The 25,569-nt window shown below is 27.5% G+C and overlaps 1 protein-coding gene across 4 annotated transcripts in view; it reads left to right on the forward strand.

Annotated features, from left to right (window-relative positions):
* The window catches only part of LOC136977790 (RING finger protein 44-like), a 91,490-nt gene extending 66,528 nt beyond the window's left edge, over window positions 1-24,962 (forward strand). For 3 of the 4 annotated variants that reach the window (XM_067273355.1, XM_067273357.1, XM_067273358.1), the window contains 8 exons: window positions 1,634-1,806; window positions 1,874-2,039; window positions 3,454-3,765; window positions 3,836-3,946; window positions 10,244-10,365; window positions 13,164-13,309; window positions 13,381-13,541; window positions 22,441-24,962. In XM_067273355.1, coding sequence (XP_067129456.1) covers window positions 1,634-1,806; window positions 1,874-2,039; window positions 3,454-3,765; window positions 3,836-3,946; window positions 10,244-10,365; window positions 13,164-13,309; window positions 13,381-13,541; window positions 22,441-22,518 — 1,269 coding nt within the window. In that variant the 3' untranslated portion in view covers window positions 22,519-24,962. The remainder of the gene's footprint in view (window positions 1-1,633; window positions 1,807-1,873; window positions 2,040-3,453; window positions 3,766-3,835; window positions 3,947-10,243; window positions 10,366-13,163; window positions 13,310-13,380; window positions 13,542-22,440) is intronic. The other variant, XM_067273356.1, reaches the window with a different exon arrangement.
* The last annotated feature ends 607 nt before the right edge of the window (window positions 24,963-25,569 follow it).

Consider the following 25,569-nt stretch of genomic DNA (forward strand, 5'->3'; position numbering starts at 1 on the left):
TAAATTACTTAATTTAATTATAATTATTAAATTTAATAAGAGATAGCACCTAACACCTTCCTCTAGGACAAATTATTTAGAAATTACTTAAATATAATCATGGAAATGTAGCCTGATATAATCTGGTAGTTAGTTGTTTGGCATATTACAAATTTATTGGGCTTAGATGTTTGTAAATGCCCAAGTGTAATGTTGGCAAATCAGCTATTGGAAAAGTTGTGCAAACATGTTGGTATCTTGTATATAAGTCAAGAAAACCTGCCCCATTACTAAATCCCACTCACAAGGAGAAATATTTACTCTAGGTCAAAGAAAAAGTGAGATGGGGAGGACACATGGAAACAAATCATCTGGAATGATGAGAAAAATTTAATCTTGATGGTCCAAATGATTGGAGCCATTACTGGCATGATTGAGAAGGGAGGAATGACCATATTCCAAGTGACAATAAAGTGGTGGTTCAGTTATGCTGTGATATGTTTTTAGTTGGCAAGGAAACACTCAAATTGCTTTTTTACAATGGTTATACAAAAGCAAATGATTATCAAGATATGTTGGCAAGCAATCTCCTGTCTTTTGCAGAATGTATTGCTGGAAATTGTTGGTTCTTTGAACAGGACAATGCTCTCATTCACATAACAAACTCTATGAATGGATTTTAACTAATGAAGTGCCTATTATTGATTGATTGGCCAACTCTATCTTCTGACCTTAATCCAATGGAAAAAATCCTTGGAGAATTCTGACTAGAGCTGTATTTGCAAATGGGCAGAAATATAATATTGTGGAATAACTAAAACAAGCTATAATTCATAACTGGGAAAAAATAAGCATATCTGTCCTCCAAAAACTCATACATACAATGACAGACGACATTTAAAAATTATTTTAGACAAAAGAGGTTTCATTGGATATTAGATTATTGTTAAGTATAATTTATTAACATGTCATTAATTGTTTCAGTTAATTTTGTTATATGCCTTTTATATTTTTGGGAGAGTCAAATTGATTCTGTAAAATTGTGGTTTATTTATTTATTTTTTTGATATGGTTTTTTATGTGCATTTGTGAAAGTCCAAGAAAGCCAAAATTAAATTATTTTTGCAACGTTTTCAGTGTGAATATTTTTATATGAAAATCTTTATATTTATGGAATATACCTTGGTGGGGTAGTATTACAATACATATGAAACTTGTTGAAATCTGAGGGAGCCAATTCTGAGTTTCCCCTTGTTAGTAATAAATAATAGATGTGTTTTGCACATTTATGACTTACCATTTATGTAATTTGTAAAAAAATTTTTAATGTTTTCATTGACAAGTACAGAATTTTGACTACATTTAATTTGATGATGGAATGACATTTAAATGTTGATAGGTGTAGAGTACCAGTATTTAAATTAATTTTATCCTATAGTTTTGTTGACATTCATAGTTTCATTATTTCAAGTAAAATTATTTACAAATTGTAAATACATTAATTAATATTTTTCTACTATAAACATATTACAATATATTGTAAGTATTGTGTTTATTAAATTTTTTATATGTATAATCAAATGTATACAGTAAGTTTAAATATATTCAGTTTTTTACAATTCATTAATTAAGATTTTTTAAAAATTATTTTTAGAGTCCAAGCAGAAAACGCCGTCGTATTTCTTCACACAGAATTGATTCTTTGTCTCCTAGCCAAATATCTCCCACGTCTTGGGATAATAATTCACACTCTATTGGCAGAATGGTACATGGAAGAAATACATCACGTATTGCCATTCCAGAACAGTCTTCTACTTGTAGAAATAGGTACTTAAGTATTAATTTTTAACTTTTACTATACATATATAAAACTTTTTATATTTTAATCCTTTAGTATTGGTGTAAGATGTGAAAATATTCCATCATGGTGTGATAATCAAGTTAGAGATCACAGATATAACTATCAGCCTGCCTTCCAAATGAATCATGCATTGCCACATCCTGGTCTTTTGGCTCATCCTACTGGTACTCAGCAAGGATATGTTTGTGATATTACACAGGTATGTTTGATAAATTTTGAAATAGTTTTAGAATGAGTTCATGGAAAAAATGAAAAATTAACATATAGTTGTGAACGTAAATATCATATCAAAAAGATATTCTCATTAAATCTGATTAGCTATTTTAAAATAAATAAATAAAATGTTTCTAGACTACCATGATTGTCATCATAACCTGTATTCCATTTCAGAGAGTCGATATTTAAATTATTTAGCAATTACATAATTTTATTTCAGAAATCCCATAATTATTAAAATTTTTTGAAATCTTTTGATTTAATAGTAATTACCTTGTATATATTTTATTACAACAGAGTTGTCGTCATGGATATAAATTAGTATTAGATCAGATAAATTAGATTATATTTAGAATTAAATGATGATGATGATGATGATGATGATGATGATGATAACAGAGTTGCCATCATCATTTAATTCAAAAATTTCTTGCCAGAGTATGTGCAATGAGAAATAATTCTCAAGAATTCTCTGACCGAAACTTTTGTGCTGTGTGTAATGATATATTTTAAGAAAAATTACTCAAAATCCAAAATTAATTAAAAATATGTTTGTATACATAAAGTTTTTCTTATATAATAAAGGTTAATTATTGAATACATATATACATATCTTTTGTAATATTGAATTTCTTTTATTTATGAGAAATTGAATATGGTTATTTTATAAAATTTAATAGTAATGTTTTAGATATTGATAAGCAGTACTTTTTTATTTATATAACATTGTTTGCAGCATTATATTATAATAAACAGTTTTCTTTTTGTTGATATATGCTTCTTGTTCTTAATTACTTATATTATACTTTTGCTGACTTTGGATGTTTTGTGAACTAGGTCTTGTTACATTGAGGGTAGAGGAAAAACATAATTTCAAATTAAAACATATTTAATGTAATGTAATCCTGGATTATGTTTTCTTGTTTGGGGGTTTTTTTGTTTTTTGTTTTTTGTTTCTGTAAATATTAATTATAGATTGCAATGGAGAATTTCAATTGAAAATATTCTTGAATGGAATTGCTCTTACTTCCCATTATTGTCGATAATTAAATTAAAGATTATTTTTGAGTTAAAAAATAAAAACAGTATTAAACTTGTTAATTAAAATTTATTGTGAAATAATATGAATAAACACTTTCTAAAAGAATAGAAAGATTTAATTGTATAATTATTACAGTTTATATATATTAAAATATTAATTTAAATTATTTATGATACTCATATTTTTTCCTCCATGTTACTATGATTACTATCTTGAATAAAAATCAAAAATGTTCATTCATTCACTTTTAAACTTTATTAGGTCTATTTTTATTTCTAAAAATGAATGAATAGAACTCAGTATCAATTATTTCTTTTTTGTATGAAATTTTGTGAAATTTATTATCATCTTTTAGGTTGCAGGAAGTGTTCCTGGTATATCTACTCATCCATTTCTTATATACAATGGGACTGAAAATATTGGGCCAATTCCTATTTCATCACCATATTATGTTTCAGGCACTATTTCAGGCAATATTCAACCTCAGATAGTTGCTCCAAATTTTGCCTGTAACTGTTGCTATCATCAGACTAGATATCGTTCCATAAATCCCACAATTCCTACACAACTCATTCAAGCACCGAATCAGCAATTGCCTCATTTTCAACAACAAATTCCAGCAATGGATCAGCCCCAATATCCTGTGTCTTCTTCAATAAATACTCAGGTACAACAATTAATAGTTCTTATTATTGAATAATATATTTTTTAATTATAATAAATTTAAATTATTTTAGTCACAAGATAATGGTTTAGGAAACCGTAATGCAGATTCGCAGACAAATTATCCGAATATTCCACCATCACCAATTATTGCTGCATCAACTTTTTCTGCAATACAAGATATAGTATGAACAATTTTTTACTTTTCATATGAATACAATATTGTCAGTTTTTTTTTCTATAACAATAAAAATTAAATTTTTATATCATTTTATTATTAATAGTAGTTATTGTAACAATAAGTTACCAACTGAATAATGATAAATCTTTATTTTCTGACATTCAAGACTAAAAGAAAATATTATGATGATAAAAATATTTAGTATGACAAAACTATTGTTAGTTCTATATTTATCCTCCATATGTCTTAGTGCAAATGTTTCATATCATACTATGATCAGATATTCAATATTAAATTAAAATTAAATAACTCCACTAAGAACCTTCAAAAGTACCAGCACATTAATATATTTAAAATAATTACAAACTGACAAACGTTTTCGATTCAATAATGATCTGCTTAAGTTCTACAGAATTAGAATGCAGGATGTTCGAATTTAAATATTTTAAAATCGTTCAAATGGTAAAACTTTATAATGAGTATACAAGAAAAATCATATGTATGTGTTAACCTTAATGCTAAAACTAAAATAAAATAAAATTTAACACAAATATTAATGTATATATTTTTAAATAATATGTGAGTTAATTGTTTTTCAATTTCTAATTTTGCCTGGATTGTCAAAAAAGCATTGTCAGGCATATGAGATATTTGCCTCATCCTTAAAATTGATGGATTCCCCTTTTTTTCAGCTTTAAAAATTTCTAAAGCCTCTACAGCTCTGATTTGATCCATACGCAGAGACTGGCTTGGTGTAATTTAGCTTCTACGTCCGTTTCTGAAGCGTATATTGCTAGGGCGGTGGTCTGTTTTTTGCGTTATACTATATCTATGCTTTGCCAGTCATTTTTTAAGTGATCTCTTTGTTGAATCATTGTATACAAGATTCCTATGAAATCTGTCGTCCCTGACAAGTATACTATACATTCCCAGTGCATTGTAGGTGTTAATGGCATCTTTGCCATTTCTTAATTACTTATATACTGATGGATTATGCATGTATGTTATTGAACAATTTCTGCAGGTAGCAATGTCTTGGTATAAAGCATTTAATTCCCAGTCATAATCAATTATTATATGTTTGCCATATGGGCAAACATATAATAATTGATTATGACTGGGTCACAACCCTTATTATTGCCATTGTTAAAATTGGAAGTGATGTGTTCATTCATTTTTTTAATATAATTCTTTGCTAGATCTTGTACCACTTTTTTAGGGTAACCATGAGTAGCCGCTATTTTTTCTATATGTTTTAATTCTTGTATTTACTAAATATATTTGTGCAGTATGTGAAGGCTCTTTTTGTAAGGGCTCTGAACGCTTCTATTTTATAATTATAAGGATCGTTCAAGGTGGCCGGTATGAATAATGGCTGGTACCCAGATTTATAGTAAATGTCTGTTTCAATCTGGCGATTTTTAAGATAGATATTCAGGTCTGTCCCAACATATTAATGGCGTATCAGTGATTGCTTTTTTTTATCATTTTTCTGCTTGATGTAGATCCATCTCAGCTTTTTGTTGTATCTATTTTGTAGGGTGTTTGATATTTTGTCTAGTGATGTAACGAATAGTATATTCGGCCTCAACCGAATACCGAATATTCAGCTAGGAGCGTGGCCGAATACCGAATATTCGGCCAGGAGCGTTGTCGAATGGCCGAATATTCGGCCAAACTATTCGGCTTGATTAACGCACATATAAAAATTAGCGCGCAAACCTCATTATGCAAGGATCGCGCACCGTGTTCTCTATTGGCCCGCTGTCACTACGATTTTTTCTTCCATTAGGTCTAAATTATTTAAATTAATTAATTAAATTATAATTATTAAACTTAATATGAGATGGAGCCTAACGTCTACCTCTAGTGCCAAATTGGTTTATAATTTATGTAATAGCCGTAAAAAGCCCGATATGATTCGGCAGTTGTTGGTATTTGGATGTAAGTTATAACTTACATCCAAATACCAAGTTCTTTTATTTGCAATCGATCATTTTAACTCTTTAATTAAACACTAAAATTTTGTTTTTACTACTTATTTGTAGACTGAATAGTACACTAAGGATATACTTTAGTAGTGACATAATATGGTCTAGTTTCTCCCCAGTTGTGGAACGGTTCAAATATATTATTGGGGAGTTTCTATTTGTGAAGTTTTGTGATATTTTGTTGCTATTGTTTTTGTCAATATTTTTAAAATTAACATGATTTCAAATGTTATCTTTTGTATATAATGAGAAATGCTCATTCTTTGCTTTATATATAAAATAAATTATATATTAGTTACTCATCTTCTAGAAATAGATAAATAATTCTTTCATTAAATACGATAAGTTTCAATAAAACGTTTCGTAAATCATTTTAAAATATCGTAAAAAAAATATTAAAATATACGCGAATACGAATATAACATAATTAACTAATCAATAACATTAATGCCCGATACATTCTAACCTACACGCCATCAATGCCATAAGATATCGGGCTAGATAAAGGCTATAATATTATTTAATTACAAAATAATTTAATACTAGAGTTAGATGCTATTTCTTATTAACTTTAATAATTATAGTTTAATTTTCAGCATTAATAAAAGTTACCAAAATGATTAATTTACTGTGTTTTTGTTATTTCTTACTCCTGTTTTTAGGTATTCGGTATTCGACTGAATAGTGACTAAATATTCGGTATTCGGCCGAATAGTGATTTAAATATTCGGTATTCGGCCAAATAGTGAAGAATAGGCCGAATACCAGGTAATAACCGAATATTCGTTACATCACTAATTTTGTCCTGTAAGCTGATAACCTGTCTGTTGACTTCATGCAGTGTGTTTGGATCTTGTTCAAATAGCTGGTTTTCAAATTTAATCAAATTCTTGAGCTTGGAGTACATCTTTCTTCTATTTGTTCTAATGACTTTCCATAGGCATAATATTTTTAATCTTGGAAGGAGGGATTTGCATCCCATCTGTAAATGCATATTGTTTGTATATGCAAACTTTGTTCCTTTTGGCACTCTAATAAGAAGTTGAGTTTAGCCCTGACCCTCGTTAGGGCTAGCACTAACTTTTGATATATCTTAGCTGGTATTGCTTACAGAGTTCTGATTCTTCTCAAAGTTGGTTATACACAATTAAAAAACTTCACTAAGAACCTTCAAAAGTATCAGCATGGTACTTTTAAATATATTAATGTGCTGGTACTTTTGAAAATTCTTAGTGGAGTTATTTAATTGTGTATAACCAGCTTTGAGAAGATTCAGAGTTAAATGAAAAGCAACAATAAGAGAATTTTTATTCTGTGTGAAAAACACTTCAAATAAACTGAAATATTATTGCTTATCTTAAATCAGTTAACAGTAATAGACTACTTTTAATCAAATTTTATATTAATAATGAAGCTAATAAATGAATTTACATAGATGATTTTAAATTGAAAATTAATGAAAATCATATTGTTTATTTTATTCAGTAACACAAAAAACCTTTCACTCTTTGTTTATGAAGATTTCTTCTTAAGTATCTACATACAATCATGGAACACTGGGGATGTAAACCACACTTTCGGGAACCTCTTGCCGGTGTTGGACACAAAACGAAAAATTGTCGTTAACGTTTTCAAAGGTTCCTAGTTTTTTAACCGTCTGAAGAAGAACTACCAAGTTCGAAAACGTTAACGACGATTTTTCGTTTTGTGTCCAACACCGGCAAGAGGTTCCCAAAAGTGTGATTTCTTCTTAGTAGTGACATCATTGCTAAGAAAGTTTAAACAATATTGACATTGTAAATTATCTTGTGAGTTTAACCAAGATGTGCTGTTGATGATATGATATAATTGTTAAAAGTGGAAACAAGATAAATTTAGAAACTGCATGAAAGATTGTAATGGGCTCAATGAGGGTGGATTGGCCTATTAATTTAGGGGGTTATTGAGAAGTGATTGCCATGCGAGGGAGAGCGTTTAAACTTTCTTAGCAATGACGTCACTAGTAAGAAGAAACCTTCATAAACACTGACGTCACATAAATATCTTCTAACTGACGTCCAACCGACCTTATTGTACCTGAAGAAGGCCATTCAAAACAGCCGAAAACGTTTGTACTTAGTAATTTAATTGCTAGAAACAAAGTGTGAAAGGTTTTTTGTGTTACTGATTTAAGTAGTTCTAGCTTTGAGTGCAGAGAGTTTATTTTATTACAAAGATATATAAAATAACTCAAATAGAGTTTTTCAATTAAAAATTATTCAATAAATTAGGTAATATTTTTTTACTTTATATGTAGTGAAATTCTGTTTCTCACATGATACTAAAATTTTCTAGACTTCTGAAATTTCCTATATGTAAAATAGTTTTGGAATGTATAAAGTTGCAAGTATCAGTTTTTATTAAATTTATGAGAAATAAAATTATAAAATAAAAAAATTACAATAATCAGTTTATTCTGTTTTCAAACATAAGATGAATGTCCTTTTTACAAATTGAAATATTTTTCTGTATTGAATGTATGTAATGAAGAGTAAAATATAAAGTAGAAATAGAAAAGTATTCAAAAGTTATAAATAGAAATTTGGAAAAACTAATATTATTGATGGATTTTTGGGCAAATGGAAAAACACAGAGAGAGAACAAGTGTTTATAAATTTCTTAAGTTGTTTTTATAAAAAATTTTACGTTTACAAATAATAAACATAGTAATTCACTCACAATCTTTTCAATGAGAATTTTCTATATGATTACTGTCATACAAAATCTGTATAATTTTATTATAATTTGCTCCAAATCCTGAAAAAATGATCTGTGATCAATAGACCAAGCATTATTTGTGAAACTAGTAATGAGTGTTTATTGGAACAGTTATTGTGCATTAATTGAGTTAAGATTTCATAATTTAATTAAAATTTAGCATAGTCTATTAAATTTAAATGGTTAACTAAAATAAATAAACTTAAAAATGGATATATTAAATGCAAGAAATTGATATGCAACAAACCTGCACTTAGACTAAAAACCTGTTAAAAGATAGTGAATGTTATTGCAACAATATTTAATGCATTAACATTTCATTATGACATATAAAGAAATGTTAATGCATAAAATATTTGTGAAAATTTCTAAAAACTATTAGAACAATTAACTAAAGATTTTTACCTATTAATCGTATAGGATTATTTTTAACTAGAATGTTTCTTCATTGATTCTATTCGGTAGAAGTAATTTTTCTTTTTGTATGAATAAAATTGAATAATAATTGGTCCTGGAACATATTCTGTTCAGTTAAATTGACTTATATATTGATATTAGTACATACAGAATTTAATATTACTGATCTATTGTCTTCTGTTCTTGTCAATTGCTGTGTTAGTTGGTTGGTATATTACATTCTGTTAATGTCAAGTTCTGTGAAGTTTTTACTTAACTAATTCTTTTATTCAAAAACAGACAATTCTGGCAGATAATAAAGATAAATACTGTAAAATTGTTCAATGATTTAAATTTTTTTATACAGTTTTGTATTTTAAAATATTTTTTTTTTTTACCATTAGACATAATGAAATATACCAGTAAACTGGAGTTATTTGTGACACTTTTCATGTTTTTTTAATGTTAATTACTGGATTATTGGACCAAATATGTTGTTAGTTGTTAATTTAGAATGATTTAATCTTCCCCTCTTTATACACAGTTTTTAATTGTTCATTTATTGTTTTAAACAATATTATGAAAATTATTGTCACAATGTTATCCTGTCACTTGGAGTAATTTTGTGACAGTCTGTTTGCTGCATATAATGAACTCTATGTGACAGTGTTACCCCTGTGACTTAGTGATTACTAATAGGAAAGGAAAACAAGAAAACAATCATTCATTAGAAATAATAACTTGTTAATTATCACAAAATAAAGGATTTTTAATTCTTCAATAAATACTAAAACTAAAACAATACTGAAAAATATTTATCATTCATTATACTTTATAAATCATTAATAAATTTAAAATTTTTCCATATTATTTAGATAACTTTAATTTCTAATTAATCATTAGATTAATATAATTGATTGGTACTGAAAATATGAAAATAAAAAAAAATTGATTTAAATGATTATTTTTGTTGTTAAATATTATTTAATTCATTTTCTAGCTAATTTTCTAACTTCATCAAATTTACAAACTTAGTATTGATATGAATAATTATATTTTAGGATATAACTTTTTATTTTTCAAAAATTTATTTATATTATACAAATGGAAGAATATATTGTCAAAATTTATTTTATAAAAATTTTTTTAATTTATAGAATAGTTATCCAAATGCTCAATGGATGGATAATCGGGGAAGAAGACATGCAAGTAGACATTGGAGAGGAACAGTGTTACCCCCAGTACCACCAGCATATCAGGGTTTTCTTCTGCATTTCATGTATGTTTCTGAAGTTTTTATGCATTCTTTACTTGTTTTGTCTAGTATACATGTATTCTTGATATTTTTATGCAACTGATCAAAAAGGCAATATATAAATTCTAAATGATATAGAATTTTGATATATTTTTAAAATGTGATCTCAAAAATTTTATTAAATATATATAAGATTTGAATTGAATTAAAGAATTAAAAATATTAAAAATTATAAAATTTAAAATTTTTTTCTGCATAAAAGTGTTTATGAAGTGTGTTTTAAAAAATTTGCAGACATTTTCATAATATATACCTTTCTTATCATCATTATGTATTAATATAAAATTTGTTCACAATCAGCAGTTAAGTGCAAATACATTTTTTCAATATTTAGAAAATTTTGCAAAGTTAAATTTGAATGAAAAATTGGACAAAAAGCATTTGCTTCAGATTTTATTGGAGATTGAATTTCAAAAAACATGATCCTATAAACTCTCTTACTAGTTCAAGTAAGAGAGTTTATAGGACCTTACTCTAAAATAAACAGTATTTGTAACAATTTTCCATCATGATTATGCATTAATGTGTGCTTTTTTCAATTGTTGTTTTTTATTTTTTCATATTTAGCAGCATGGTATGTTCTAGATTGGTTATGAAAGTATCCACATAGACTCAGATATCAAGTATATTATATATAAATTAAATAAATAGATTTTTTTTTTCAAAATAAAAATATTTATAGGAAGAAACCATATAAAACTTTTTATATCATATATATACAGTAGAATTCAGTTATTATAATCACAGATAATGTTATCAATTGGTTATTATTATTATAATCATTTGGTCCCAAAACACACTACATATAATTAGTTAAAAATAATCTGCCCGTTATAATCACACTTCTGTTATTGTCATCAATTGAGATAATTACACTTAGAGACAAATGATAAGAATTCTTAGAAAATTTGTACTACTGTAAATGGACCTTTTCTTCAAAATTTATTTTTAACCAAAACATACCTTTTATCTTTTACACATCATGTGCATGACAAGAATTCTTAGAAAGTACATGATGTGTACCCGTACCTTTTCAAAATGTATTGTTGTAATGACTGGGAATAAAATTGTGCACTTGTTGTCATTCTTCTAGTTTAATTTTATGATTTATTGAGTTAAAAAAGACTGTATAAATACAATCTTTTTTAACTCAACAGATCACTCTAATGTACTCTGTAAAAAAAAAACCATTTTGATCTTAGCAGAAGCAGTGCAAAAGTATAGATATTTGTCTCTTTGAGAAAACCAAACAATTTTAAGAGTGTTATGATAAGTTGCCCGTAACAACTCAATGTAATGCAGCTCTGCATTTAAAAATTTCACAATAATTTGTGTGTATCATTTTATATAAACAGATCAAACGTAGAAATTTCTTCTTTTTCTAACAAGAATGTGGATTAGAAGAGAGAATGACCTTGAAAGGATAGTCAAGTTGAGTCAGCATTAAAACTTTGGTTTAGTAATGTTCATGAAAAGATTGCTTCAGTTAATGGGCAAAGATTTCATTGCAACTGGTGGATGGTTCACCAAGTGAAAAAATGAGAGACTATCATGTATAAGAATCTTCATGGTGAAGAAAAAAGTGCTGATTTGTAGTAGCTAATGTGTAGATAAAGACAGATTGGCCCAAAGTTATTGCTGAATATTTATCCCAGTATATTTATAATGCAGATGAAACTGGACTCTATTTTTATGCAATGTCTGAGCATACTTATTTGTTTAAAGATGAAACTGCTAAAGGATTTAAACTTTCAAAAGTGTTAGTGACAGTTCTTTGTTGTGTTATGATAGATTTTGAAAAATGAGAGTTACTGGTGATTGGAAAAAGTAAATATCTTTGGTGTTTTAAAGGTGTCAAAAGTTTTCCTGTTGATTACTCTTCTAGGGCAAATGCCTGGATGACAAATGCCATTTTCACCAATTAGTCAATTAAATGGGATCCTGAATTAAAATGAAAAATTGTCTTGTTAGTAGACAACTTTTCCATATACAAATGCTTTGATGTTAAAAAACAACAAAATTATCTTACTTTTGAACACTATGTTGTTAATTCAGCCATGGGACCAAGTGTTATACAAACTTTAAAAACTTATTACTGCAGGAGAATTCAAGTGCAAATTATAGCTAAACTTCATGAAATTCAAGATTAATCTGATGCAAGTGCAATTGCAAAAAAAGATTTCCCTACTTGATACATTGCATTTGCTTACAATCTTGGAAGCAAGTCTCAGAGAAAACCATCAAAAACTGCTTCCAAAAATGTGGATTTTCTAAAATAAATCTGAAATTCCTACTTTCAAAGAACCTGATCTTAAGCTGAAATTTTCAAAAGAATTCCAGGCGGTATGTGTAAAGACAAATTTGAAAATTTGGTGGATATAGATAACAATGTTGAAGTGGTTGCTACAATTACTGTATTGGAAATATGTCAAGATGTTGCTGATTATAACTCCAAATTACCAAAGAAGAAATTTCAGAAGTTCCTCCAACTAATGCCCAGATGCATGAATCTCTATGAATTCTTGTCATGGTGTGCAATATTAAGTGTACAGTTTGTGATAAATATAAATTGTAGAAATAACATAAATAACATAATAACTTTGTAATAAATTGAGTTCAATAATGAAAATTTTTTAATCCTCTATTTAAGGTTAGCTGGTTATTGTTATCAAAAATTGCAAGTCCCAAAATGATCATAATAAATGAATTCTACTGTATTTAATATTGTAATTCATTGTATAATTTAATTATTATTTTATCAGCAGTGCCATGTTATCCAATCCATCAGTACCACCTTATAACCAAGAATTACCTAATTCAGATTCTCCAGAAGCAGAAAATTATGAAGCATTACTTAGTCTTGCAGAAAGATTGGGTGAAGCTAAACCTCGTGGATTGCCCAAATCTGGTAAATGCTTTAGTTAATTTGAATAAGTATTGCAAATTATTTTAACTAAGTTATATAATTTGAATTTTTAGAAATTGATCAATTGCCTTCTTATCGTTGTAAATTGGAATCTCGTGAAAATGATCAAACATCTTGTGTTGTGTGCATGTGCGATTTTGAATCTCGTCAGATGTTAAGGGTCTTACCTTGTAGTCATGAATTTCATTCTCGTTGCATTGATAAATGGTTAAAGGTAATATAAAAACTTTTATATAAAATTATTTTATTTACATTAGACTTGTATATTATTATGGAAATGATATTTTTAAATATAAAACTGTATCTATAAATATTTATTGTAAATACTGTAAAGTATTGATCTGCAGCGTATGATTAACAAAATATTTTCATAAATTAATACATCAATTTTAGATATGAGTACATTCTTAATAATAGTAAATTATTAAAAAAAACATATAAGTAAAGATCACTCTTAGTAAGATGAGTTTAAATGAAAATCAGTATTTTATTTGTTTGTTAAATATATTTTAATTTTTGAAGTATTATTTTTTTCTTATTATTAATTGTTTTATAATATTACAGTTTCAAAGCTTAATAAATTTAAAAATTTATACAATCATTTAACAGAAAAAGAAATAAACAGTTATCTAAATATATTTATTTTCTAAAATAAATATTATTTCATATAAATTATTTGAGTATTGCAAAAATTTTGGCTTTTATCATCATCATAACATAAACATGTAGTGTAAGACAGAGTTTATAAAAATCTGGAAAGTAGGGAATTTTAAGTAGTCAAAGAATATTTTTATTTCACAGGAATAAATATTCACTAATTTAATTTGATAGTGTCTAAAATTTATATAAGTCATTTTATATCAAATAAACAAGGCTAAAAACTAAAGATACATTCAGGCAATATGGAGAGCTAATGACTGACTGGTATGGCATGTTTAACTTTTATTTATGCAGATAAAAATTTCTAGTGGATGTATAATAAGCATTGTAAGCATACATTTTATTTTATTATTATCCTTTGGAGAATCTATAAAAACTTTAAAGAAAAAATAAACTCAGTTTTTAGGAGTCTAAATTTTTGAATATTTCAGTTTTATAGAAATTTTTATAGTGTATTTTTGTTTTTTGCTATCTGATCATGATCTCTGAATGATTTCATTAAAATGAGCAATTATTTATTGTGACATTGTCAAAATGCCAGACTGCAATTTTTAATTTATTTAATTTAAAATATATGCTCTCTGCCCCAAATTAGTAGTGGCTTGCCCCTGTACATCATGCTTTTCCTTTAACAATAGAGTTGTGCCAGTCGCCTATCTAACATCTTTCAGGGAAAAATTTTTGAATTAAGATAACATGACTTCCGGTTTGCATTTGTATATAGTTAATCGGGGCCTCCCACCCCTAAGGTTTCGATATCTGGTCTTATTTGACTTCATTCTCAAGATTAAGGAAAGACAGATGAACTTCAGTAGAAATTTATAGGTCTACAATTTTTTCAAATTGCAGCCCAATTAATCCTCACTTATCATTCCACATGTTCGAAAACTGGGATATGACTGATTTTGTCATTTGATACATCAAATAAAGCAAAAACTTCAATGGGTCATAAAGCACCAAAAAAAAAAGTTATTTTGGAAAATTATTTTGGTACACTTTGTTTTTATGCTAAAATACATCCTCTTGCCAAATATAAATCAAATTTAAAAATTCAGTTAGTTTTTGGCTTTGTTGTTGAACTTGTATTTGTTAGAGAAATTCTAAGATTTTTACCTGGAAAACCTGGAATTTAAATGAAGATGGAGAGGGACCCTGATTACAATGCTTATTTTCAAATTCATAAATCTACAATATCCATTTGACAGTTATTACTGATCTGTTAAAATAATAGTAAAAATTAATACAGTAGATTCTCAATAAGTTGAACTTCCTTAAATTGAAATTTTTTCTAACTCAAATTTTATTTTATTTTTCCAACTCTGACAGTACATTCTGTGTTTCTCTAAAGCAAAGAAATTCTGAAATTAAATTTCACTGACTTGAAATTTAAGAACCAGAGACTATTTCATGCCTAATTTTGTATACTTTTCCATTTTTAAAGGGATGAACAACATTATCTTGAAGATGAAGTTTGGTATTGTATAGAATTAGCTTTTGATTGTTAAAATTTTGAATTTTATATAATGCAATGTTTGCATCTAAAGTAATTATCTCAAATTCAAATTGACTGATCAAATCAAGTGCTTTAAAAGTATTTTTCTTATTTTTAGATTTAAAAAAATTGAAAACTTAACAATTTTAAAATGTAACGAACACATCTGTGATTTGACAACTCAGCAAGTTGTCAAATCACAAACTTAAACATAATTGGCCACTTGCCAACTGGCCAGTTATGTTTAACTTTGTCTCTATGTATTTCCTTTATTTGGAACTAAGCACTCATTCTGTATAAATTTCACTGTAAAGTTTGAATCACATGTTAAGGTTTAATTGCATGTAATCAGTGTTTTGACCATTCAAAGTTCAAAATAGATAGAATAGTAAACAAAAGAGAACTAAAAATTTTGTCAACAGCAGAAAAGACAATCTGTCATAAAGATTGTGGAGGCAAGCAAAAAGAAAAATTTGAAATTTGATATTCTGTTGAGCATCCTCTTCCCCCCTTTTCTGAAAAACAATAAGAGGCTTTCATAAAACTGCAATGCACAACAGAATCATAGAGAGCAGAAAATGAAATATGAATGTGAATATCCAGATTCTGAAAAGTGTGTGCTTGAAGTAATTTGTACACTACAGAGACAAGAATACTCCTGTCATTGGAAAACTTCTTAGAGAAAAAAGCTGAATAATTTAAACAACAGTTGGAACATAGCAGATTCAAAGTACCAGGTAATAAAAAAACTGCTGTCATTATTATTATAATATGCTGCAAGTAAGAATGCATGAATGATATCAGAGCTTTCTTTCTAACTGGCTGAAAAATTAAGAAGTTTATATGATTGGCAAAAACAGAAAATTTATTCTTTTTATGAACAGTTGCAGTGCTGTTTGATGATCCCAATTGTGAAAGCTATAACAGTTCAATTCTTACCATCGAATATAACTTCTAGATTAGAACCCTTAGATTAAGAAATTATTCTAAACTTTTAAATTACAATACAGAAAGCTAATCATACAAAATGTGATGTACATTATTGAAGATAGATCATATGAGTGTGGTGTGACCTTGCCAAATGAAAAATGAATAATTAATAAAGCTTGAAATAAAATTTCACTAAGTACTACTGCAAATTGCTTTGCAAAAACAGATTTTGGTCAACAATTTATTGACACTGAATAAATCAGAATTTGTCAATTATGTTGAAGGTTTTGTCACTACTGATAATGACCTATCTGTCTACCAACACTTATCTCAAGATACAAACATTGCTGAAATAAAAAAACAAGTACAAGAAACAAACAATAAAGATGAGGAAGTAATAAATCCTATCAAGGACAAATATCCTGCTCCCCTACATGTAGGGAAGTCTTAAGCTTTTAAGGGGCTTTTATGCTATTCACATTGTGATATTTATGAACTTATTAAAATGAAGACATTTTCCATACTGTTTCTGTCCTTTCCACTTCAAATTATTGAGAGTCTACTGTGGTTTACAAATTAATTTTTAACTGCTTTATAAATATATTTATTTTTAGAAAGGTAAAATTTCCAGTTATGTAAACAAAACAGAATATAACAATTTTAACAGTACTACTCATTTTTAAAATAATTTTTTTAATAGACAGTCAGGGTTAATATTAATTAAAATAAATAGCATGAGATCTGCATATAATTGAAATTGATACAATTATTTTGATTTTCTTTTATATATTATAAATTTGAATAAATGTTTAAGATAAATTGATCAAATATAAAAGTTTTCCTTAAATTGATTTAAACATACATACATACATACATACATATACAGTGAACCCTGTACAACACAGGATACATTGTACACTATAGGAAACCAAAATACACTAAAACCTCATTATTTTGATATCAGACAATTCAAAGTATTGCATAATTCAAAGTCAAGTCTAGTCCCAGGCCAAAGGATCAGGATTTTGCATATATTTTAGTTTCGATGATTTGAAATATGCATACAATGAAATTCAAAGTTATTATTTGGTCTGGTAACCTACATAAACATTGTTTAATTCTAAACCTTTCATCATTATGTATTCATAAGAAAATTTCCATGCCCAAGTGACTATTTTGGTTTTACTAGTTATACATTGTTGATTTATTGGACATCCATTCAAGGTCATTCAGACATTGTACTGCCAATGAAGAGAATTTTTTATTTTTATGGAAGAAATCTGTCATTTAATTATTTTGGACATTTTTTGCAAAAATCTATGATTACAATAATTCCAAAATCCATTGAATACATATGCATATTCATGATAGAATGCCTACTTATAGCTTTTAGTTATTAATAAAACTTGTTTTCACCAGATCACATGATTTCTGTAATCTCAAACTGAAGACAAAATTTGTGGTAATTCTTATTGAAGCACTTAAGCTTCTTTCATATGTTATGAAAATAACATACTTTTATGGTCTTGCTTTGAATGTAATTTGGTTATGTTTTCATTAAGTACTCACCAACTGATGGTTTTTTCAAAATAACTTAAATTACTAAGTAATAAATCATAATATTAAAGCATTTGTAAACAAACAGGTGAAATTATGTAAGATGATGTCATAATTTTATTCAAGAATTTACATAAAACTTTGACTCAAAAAAAGTTTGGATAATTTAAAGTCCATGTTTTTTTAGTCCCTTGAGTTTCAAAATAATAAGATTTTACTCTATATGAACCATATGTGTTATGTATAAACTATGAGTGTGGCATAATTGTTTTGCACAAATTTGATAATGAAAACTTTGCAAATGGTAAAATTTTTGTTTTGTGACAGTTAGTGATTGCAATTGCTGGATCCCTCATCCAGCAATCCAGCTGGATCCAGCGCATTCTTCAGCCTGCTGGATCCAGCGCTGCAGGATCCGCAAATACTCAATTAACTTTCTAAATAATTGCGCAAAAGTCTACATTGTCGCATTGCCGCTTTGCTAACTACTAGACTGCTACTAATTACTTACTCACTACTTTACTAACACTAATAATTAAATTACTTATAAATAAACTATACCTTAATCAATCCAGCAAAATTTAATAAAATTATAACATATTCAATTGCTTTTAACAATCTTCCTCAGTTACAAAAAAATACAAGATTAACTATAGAACATAAAATGTGTTTGGAATAAATAAATAAACAGAATAGTGCTTAATTACATCCCATTTTTTTTAAACAAGATACATAGATGTACTGCCAGGTCTGATAATTTTCGTATTGTATACCGACGTAATCCCACTGTTTTCAAACTTTTAAGAAACGATAAAAAGAAAGAGGATCGGAATTCAACAACGGATATATATTCGGTGCCTTTACACAACCAATGTTTCAATTCCAAGCTTGTTTATGTGGGTGCACGGTGCGCAGTTTAAAACAAAGGCTCAAGAGCACAAATATACAATCAGTAAGAACCTTGACAACACTGCACTGGCATCATATGCAAGACAGAAGGATGTTAATGTCCAATGGGATCAAGCGGCAATTATAAAAACGACGACGAATAGGCAAACGATCAAACATCTTGAGAGATTGGAAATCTGCAAGGCACACATGACAACTGGTTGTATAAACCATAGAGATGCGGACTCATTGTCTACCATGTGGAGATTCTTTTACATTAATTAATGTTATTAACGGACAATGCTGGTTTCGTTGTTATATCTTATATACAGTAATACCCCGAACTTACGCGATAGGTGGGACCGAGCGATAACCGTGTAAGTCGAATTTGCGTAAGTTGGGTATAACTTCGCATATAAATACATACAAATTATTTTTAATTGGGGCCGGAGACTAAAGAAAACAATAATTTAGAAAATAATGTTTAATAAAATCTTAGATAATACATATGTATAACAAATTATATTATTAAAATCGTAAATCGAAGTTATTTTGTTACAGAAGGCTTCCTAAAATCTAACAAATTCGTCTAACGGCTCAAAGATTTTTTTCTCCCGCAAAATTTTCTCGTAGCATGCTAATAATTTTTTTATTTCTCGTTTTGTAGAAGAAATGCGCTCTTCGTTGGAGTCTATGTTTTCTAAAATTTGTAACCTCTTTTTAATTAAACTGAGGCCTTCTGTCAAGTTTCCAATCGTCATTCGATCATCTGATTGAACTGGGTCTAAAGGATCAAGTTTTGCCAATTCACAAATTTTCATTTTTGTATCAAAGTCTTTGGAATGTAAAGTTAACATTATTAAAGATAAAATTTTTCTTTTCTTGTTTGATGCAGTTCTACTTTGTTTGGATGGCATAGTAGAGTCTCAAGTCTCCATAGATATAACAAACACAGAAATAAATAAGACAAAATGAATTGTAGCTATGCGTCAATTCTGCGCGACACATCCGAACATGTAAGTTGAACAATAGTTTGGGGGGGGAGTGAGTAATCAAGGGTTGTGTGGCACTCAAACAAAAGACGAATCGTCGAAATTTGAAAATCACGTAACTCTGGGTTTGCATAAGTCGAGATATTACTGTACACGGTGTTTTTTTTTTTTTTTTAACTGATGGTACTCAGAGACATCTGTAGAACAATCTAACAGCCGGACTGTTGCCAAATTTGGGAGAGTTACTAAGGACAACATGGGAAAGAGATTCCGCGAAGAAAAAAGTAGTACCCAAATTTGCCGGTAGGGGTGGATTTGGCACTGTTGTAGCAAAACAACTAAGAATCTGCATAAAATCCAGCTGCAATTAACTAACACACGAATGAATAATCAGACAGAGGTTTCAGTGTAATAACAAAAGTTTAATTAATCACCAAATAACCTTCTCCCTTTTTCAATGTGATCACCGTCCTGCTGGACAACTCATTGCATCCTGAACACTGTGTTTTCTATGGCCGAACGTAACATGTCCACAGGAATGTTCATCACAGTTCGAGAAATGTTGTCCTTCAAAGTCATCAAGTTTGGGACACTACCAAGATAGACCTTGGACTTTAAGTAACCCCACAGAAAAAAATAACATGGGGTTAGATCCAGGGAGCGAGGCAGCCATGCAAGTGGAAAAAAGCGACTGATGACCCTTTCTTCAGTGAAGTGCTGGTAGCTTTTTCGCTACAACAGCGCCAAATCCTCCTCTACCGGCGAATTTAGGTACTACTATTTTTCTTCGCGGAATCTCTTTTCCATGTCATCCTTAGTCACTCTCCCAAATTTGGCGACAGTCCGGCTGTTAGATTGCTCTGCGGATGTTTCTGAGTACCGTCAGTTTAAAAAAAACACCTTGTATATATTTTTTCCGCTATTTATTTTGTTTATATATCTATATTTTGTCCGTTTGGGCGTTTTCCGTTAATTTTTATATTTATTCCAAACACATTTTATGTTCTATTCTTTTTGTAACCGAGGAAGATTGTTAAAAGTGATTGAAAACATTATTATTTTATTAAATTTTGCTGGATTGATAAAGGTGTAGTTTATTTAACTTATTTTACTTCCAGTACATAGTTTTATATACTTATAAATAACTACAGACTAATATGTAGAGCATATATATGAAAACTGGTAATACTGATAGCCACTTAGCCACTGATTATCCGTTTTTACATTATTATAATATATTAATATAAATTAATCAGTAGAATTATCTTTACTGTTATTTAACTTAAAGATTACATTATAATTATAATCTAACTAAACATTTAAAGTTAATTATCTCTATCTCAAGTGTTAAACCGAACCAAAGTTAAGTTTACTACCTAAATGTGTAAGAAGTTTTACTGATTTATAGTGACCAGTCTAAATAATAAAAGCTTCTTAAGTATTTTTTAAAAATGTTTTATTTCATTAAAAAAAACATAAATTGCAGGATAGATAGATAGACAGATAACACTTTATTGCACCAAAAATACATCCATGCTGGATCTGCGCTGGATCCAGCTGGAATGATTTCAATCCAGCAAAAATCCAGCTGGATTCAAAACACTGCTGGATTGCAATCCCTAGTGACAGTATTATCCAGGCATTGTGAGAATTTTTTAAAGTTATTAAGCTAGCAATTTACCCACTCAGCATCATGTAAATTATCAAATTTTTGATGATCCATGCGTTATTTCTTCAATTGTTTTATTTCTCATATAGAAAACATTCTTGGATAAACAATCAACAAAAAATTTCAGTACTTTCTGTAATATTTTGAATGATATTAATTTTTGATAACAGTGTCAAAATGTCAAATTTATCTAATTTATTTTATAGGGGTGTTTAATCACATTTTATGAGTACTGATTACAATTTTTAATTGTGTTATATGAATCTGTGTTATAGAAGAACATAATGTATGGCAGTTCACTGTATATGTATGTCCTGTATATATCTGTACATGTTAGAGTCAATGATGTGAAACAAAATGATGTCTATATGTTTATGTGAATGACCAAGCTATATTTCGGTACATTTATTTTGAATCATGATCTTAGAGAGTAGATATATAATATCTGTTGTTTATCATAAATATTTTAACTCTTTCACTGCTTTAGGCACAGACTAGAATGCTGCCTTTCCAGACATAAATGTAAATGCTTCTGACACTAAATTGGACTTTAATTATTGAATTTTACATGCAAGTGTACTGAATTTGGTACAGTTTTTAAAATATGAAAATGAAACATTTTACTAAATGTACTGTACAGTACAGTTAGAATACTCTACATCAGTTTTTGTCAACCACTGATCTGCAGAAAAATATTTGACCCTACTGAAACTGGTACAGTTGATAATGGGTGACATTTAAATTGTAAATTGCATTTTACATTTTAATTTTAATTCCTTATAGCTTCGTTTCTAGAGAATATTGGGAAGTATTCTGTAATAGAATGATTATATTATAAAATATACAGTAATATTATAAATGGTTTTCTTGATTTAAATTTGTATTGTAAAAAAATTTTATACTATATTTTATTCATTTTTTCCAGGCAAATCGAACTTGTCCTATTTGTCGAGGAGATGCCTCAAACATTCGACATCAACAAACACATCAAAATACAGTGTAGATATTCTTGTTCTCTACAAGAATAACAGTATTTCATATCAAATCAAACTCTTATACTTTGATAGCTGCAGTTCTTTTTCCTGTCTGATCGCATATGTGTTGCCTGTATGATGTTATATAAATGTATTCTAATTTTATCATAAATGTAAAGTATCATTATTAGATGATGATATTTTCCATTCAGCTGTGTTAGTGCAGTTATAGGATACAGTGATGCTTAATTAATAACAACTTTATTTGAGATGCGATCATTTAATGAAAATGCAAGAGAAAAAATCTTAACAAAACAACGAGTATGTAACTACTATTGTGCCTTGAGAATACTTGGCATAAACTGGAAAAGTAATTTTGCCTTATTCAATTATAAATAGATGGACTTGCTCAAAATCTTTAAAAGTCGAACTTTATTGTGCTGCCGGATTGTGAAATATTTGTCTGTCAATATAATGTATTACATATTAATCACTCACTCCAAAATATTCCATAAAAAATTTATCTAATTATTCATTTAGATAGTTTAACAATATTATTGGGAATATTTTATAGGTATATAAATGTGTTGTTTCATTCCTAGATTGTGCCAATATACAATTTCAGAATTTTTGATTAAGGTCAAAGTGGAAATTGGTGCACTTCAGTTATGAAAACTTAAATTTTAAATGTTCTAAATTACAATAGTTTTTGAATGAAACCCCCATCCTTATAAGTCTATAATATGAAACTACTTTAAGATATATGAATAGAAGCAGTTTGATATTATTGGTTTAACTTGATATCTTGTTTTTTTTTTCTGATCTCTAGATATCTTCAAAGAATAAAATTGATTACTTAAAAAGTAAAATTTAAATATTAATAAAACTATAATGATGCTATAATACAATCAAATATTAATTAAACTTTCAAAGTTATAAAATACTTTGCATCTTCAATGATTTTGAAATCTTCATTAATATATGAATTTTATTTTATTTTTTTAATTTTTGCTCTTTGAAGAATCTAGGAATTAGTTAAAAATATATAAATATAGAAATAATTTTAATAATAATGTTTTTTGCCATTTATTATATTTTTAGATAACATAATTTCCAAGTTTGACTTCAAAACATAAAAACAGGAAAAAATTCCTATGAGGAATTTATTTCTGTGAAATTTGATAGAAAAATAATTAATATGAATGGGGTAACTGTTATTGAACTTAAAGTTCTATTTTTATTATCCAAGACAGTTCTGTTTTGTTATTCTTTCAGAAAATATAATGTATAGTTAACAAAATTTAAGATTTATTTCTGGTTTACCAGTTATGTCATGCTAAAATATTTTTCTTTTTGATTGCTATAAATGACAAATTAAAAACAATTGTTATAATTTAGCATAATATACATAATTATTATTTTCAGTTTTATTGTAATTTATAATAATTTCAGTTAAGGTGTGTAAAGCAATGCAATTTGAATTCAAAATATAATTGATTGATAAGACAAAAGAAAGTGGAAAAAACTTAAGTTTATATTATGCATCACTAATTAATGCTTATGTTGTTGTTAATAGGTTTTTCTTATCTTTTACAATTATTTTTTATTTCATATAACTGTACATAGTATTTCAAGTTTTATGAAAATTTCATATATTTTTGAAATATTTTTAACTGTTCATTTTCATATTTTGTGTTGATGAAAGTTTACAGTGTATTACATTGTTTTTATTACCAAATCTAAACTTTTCTTTATCATCATTACTAGTTTGTTCACTAATGGAGAATTCACAGTTTAAAGTGTTTATATCCAATTCTGTTTAATATTAAATAAACATTGAAAATAAATTCTCTATATTTAAAATTAAAAGTATTAAATTATTTTCATGTAATGCATGCAAAAGTAACAGATGACTCTCCCTATTAGCATGATCTCTTTAATAATAAATTAAAAAATTAGTTTCTTAACGATTTTCAGTTTTGATTTTCATATATATTTTAGTACACAGATATAACATTACAATATTGTTATTAATTTTTTCTTTCATCCAATTAAAATTGATTAGAAATAAATATGTAATGCTTTATGACAGTTTTGTTATAAAAAAATTGTTTAAATATGCAGTGCTATAACAGAGATGAAGCAAATGGACATTTCTCCAGACACAGTGTAAACTATATGGATGCAAAGTATAAAATTTTTGAAGTATAAAGATATATTATTTATAGATGAAATGATATTAAAATAAATATTTTATTTTATCTATAAATAAAAGTAAAAATAAATTGTGTTTATTGTTGTTTCTGTGGTGCATGGCAGTAATTTCACCAGCTGCATAAAATCTGTTATGATACTGCACATTTGTACCTGTTGGTATAAGTGATAATAGATGGAAGTTTAATTGATCATTGTATTTTATCATTTTTTCAGTCACATATTTCAGAAAAAATTTTGTTATTTAATCCTTAGATAAGAGAAAAAGACTTTATTATTACATTATTTATAATATATTTTTTCTGAAGTTAGTTTTCAGCTATTGCATAGGTTTGTGAACTAATTTTAGATGGAATTATACTAATTATTATAGTATGATTCCATCTAAAATTAGTTCACAATCTATAAAACTAAACTATTTATGATGATCTCATTATCATTAACATTAACATAAACATAATAGCATATCTCCAGGACAGTACAAAATTGTCTTGATGTATAATATATTTTCAATTTTACATTGTTAAAAAACATATCTTTATGTAATATACTACTGAAAACAATTGTTTTTAAGCAAATATGCATTAAGTTCTTGAAAAATTGGTGATAATATAAGATAATATAAATTGTTTCTGTTAATACAGATTAAGATGAATTGAATCAATAACTGAATTGAAAATGTGGTGGCAATGCAATTTTTTGAAAAATATATAAACTATAATAATTCATTCTTTTAAACATTATTATAAATATTATGAATATTATAAAAACATTATAAAATGTCTAAACAAACTATAAATTATTTTATTTGTCAGAGACAAAAAAAGCTCTAACAATTACTGTAAACTGATAAATTAATAATTAAT

This window comes from Centruroides vittatus, unplaced genomic scaffold (genome assembly GCF_030686945.1).
Source record: "Centruroides vittatus isolate TY-2023 unplaced genomic scaffold, ASM3068694v2 contig_474, whole genome shotgun sequence".
Lineage (NCBI taxonomy): Eukaryota > Metazoa > Arthropoda > Arachnida > Scorpiones > Buthidae > Centruroides > Centruroides vittatus.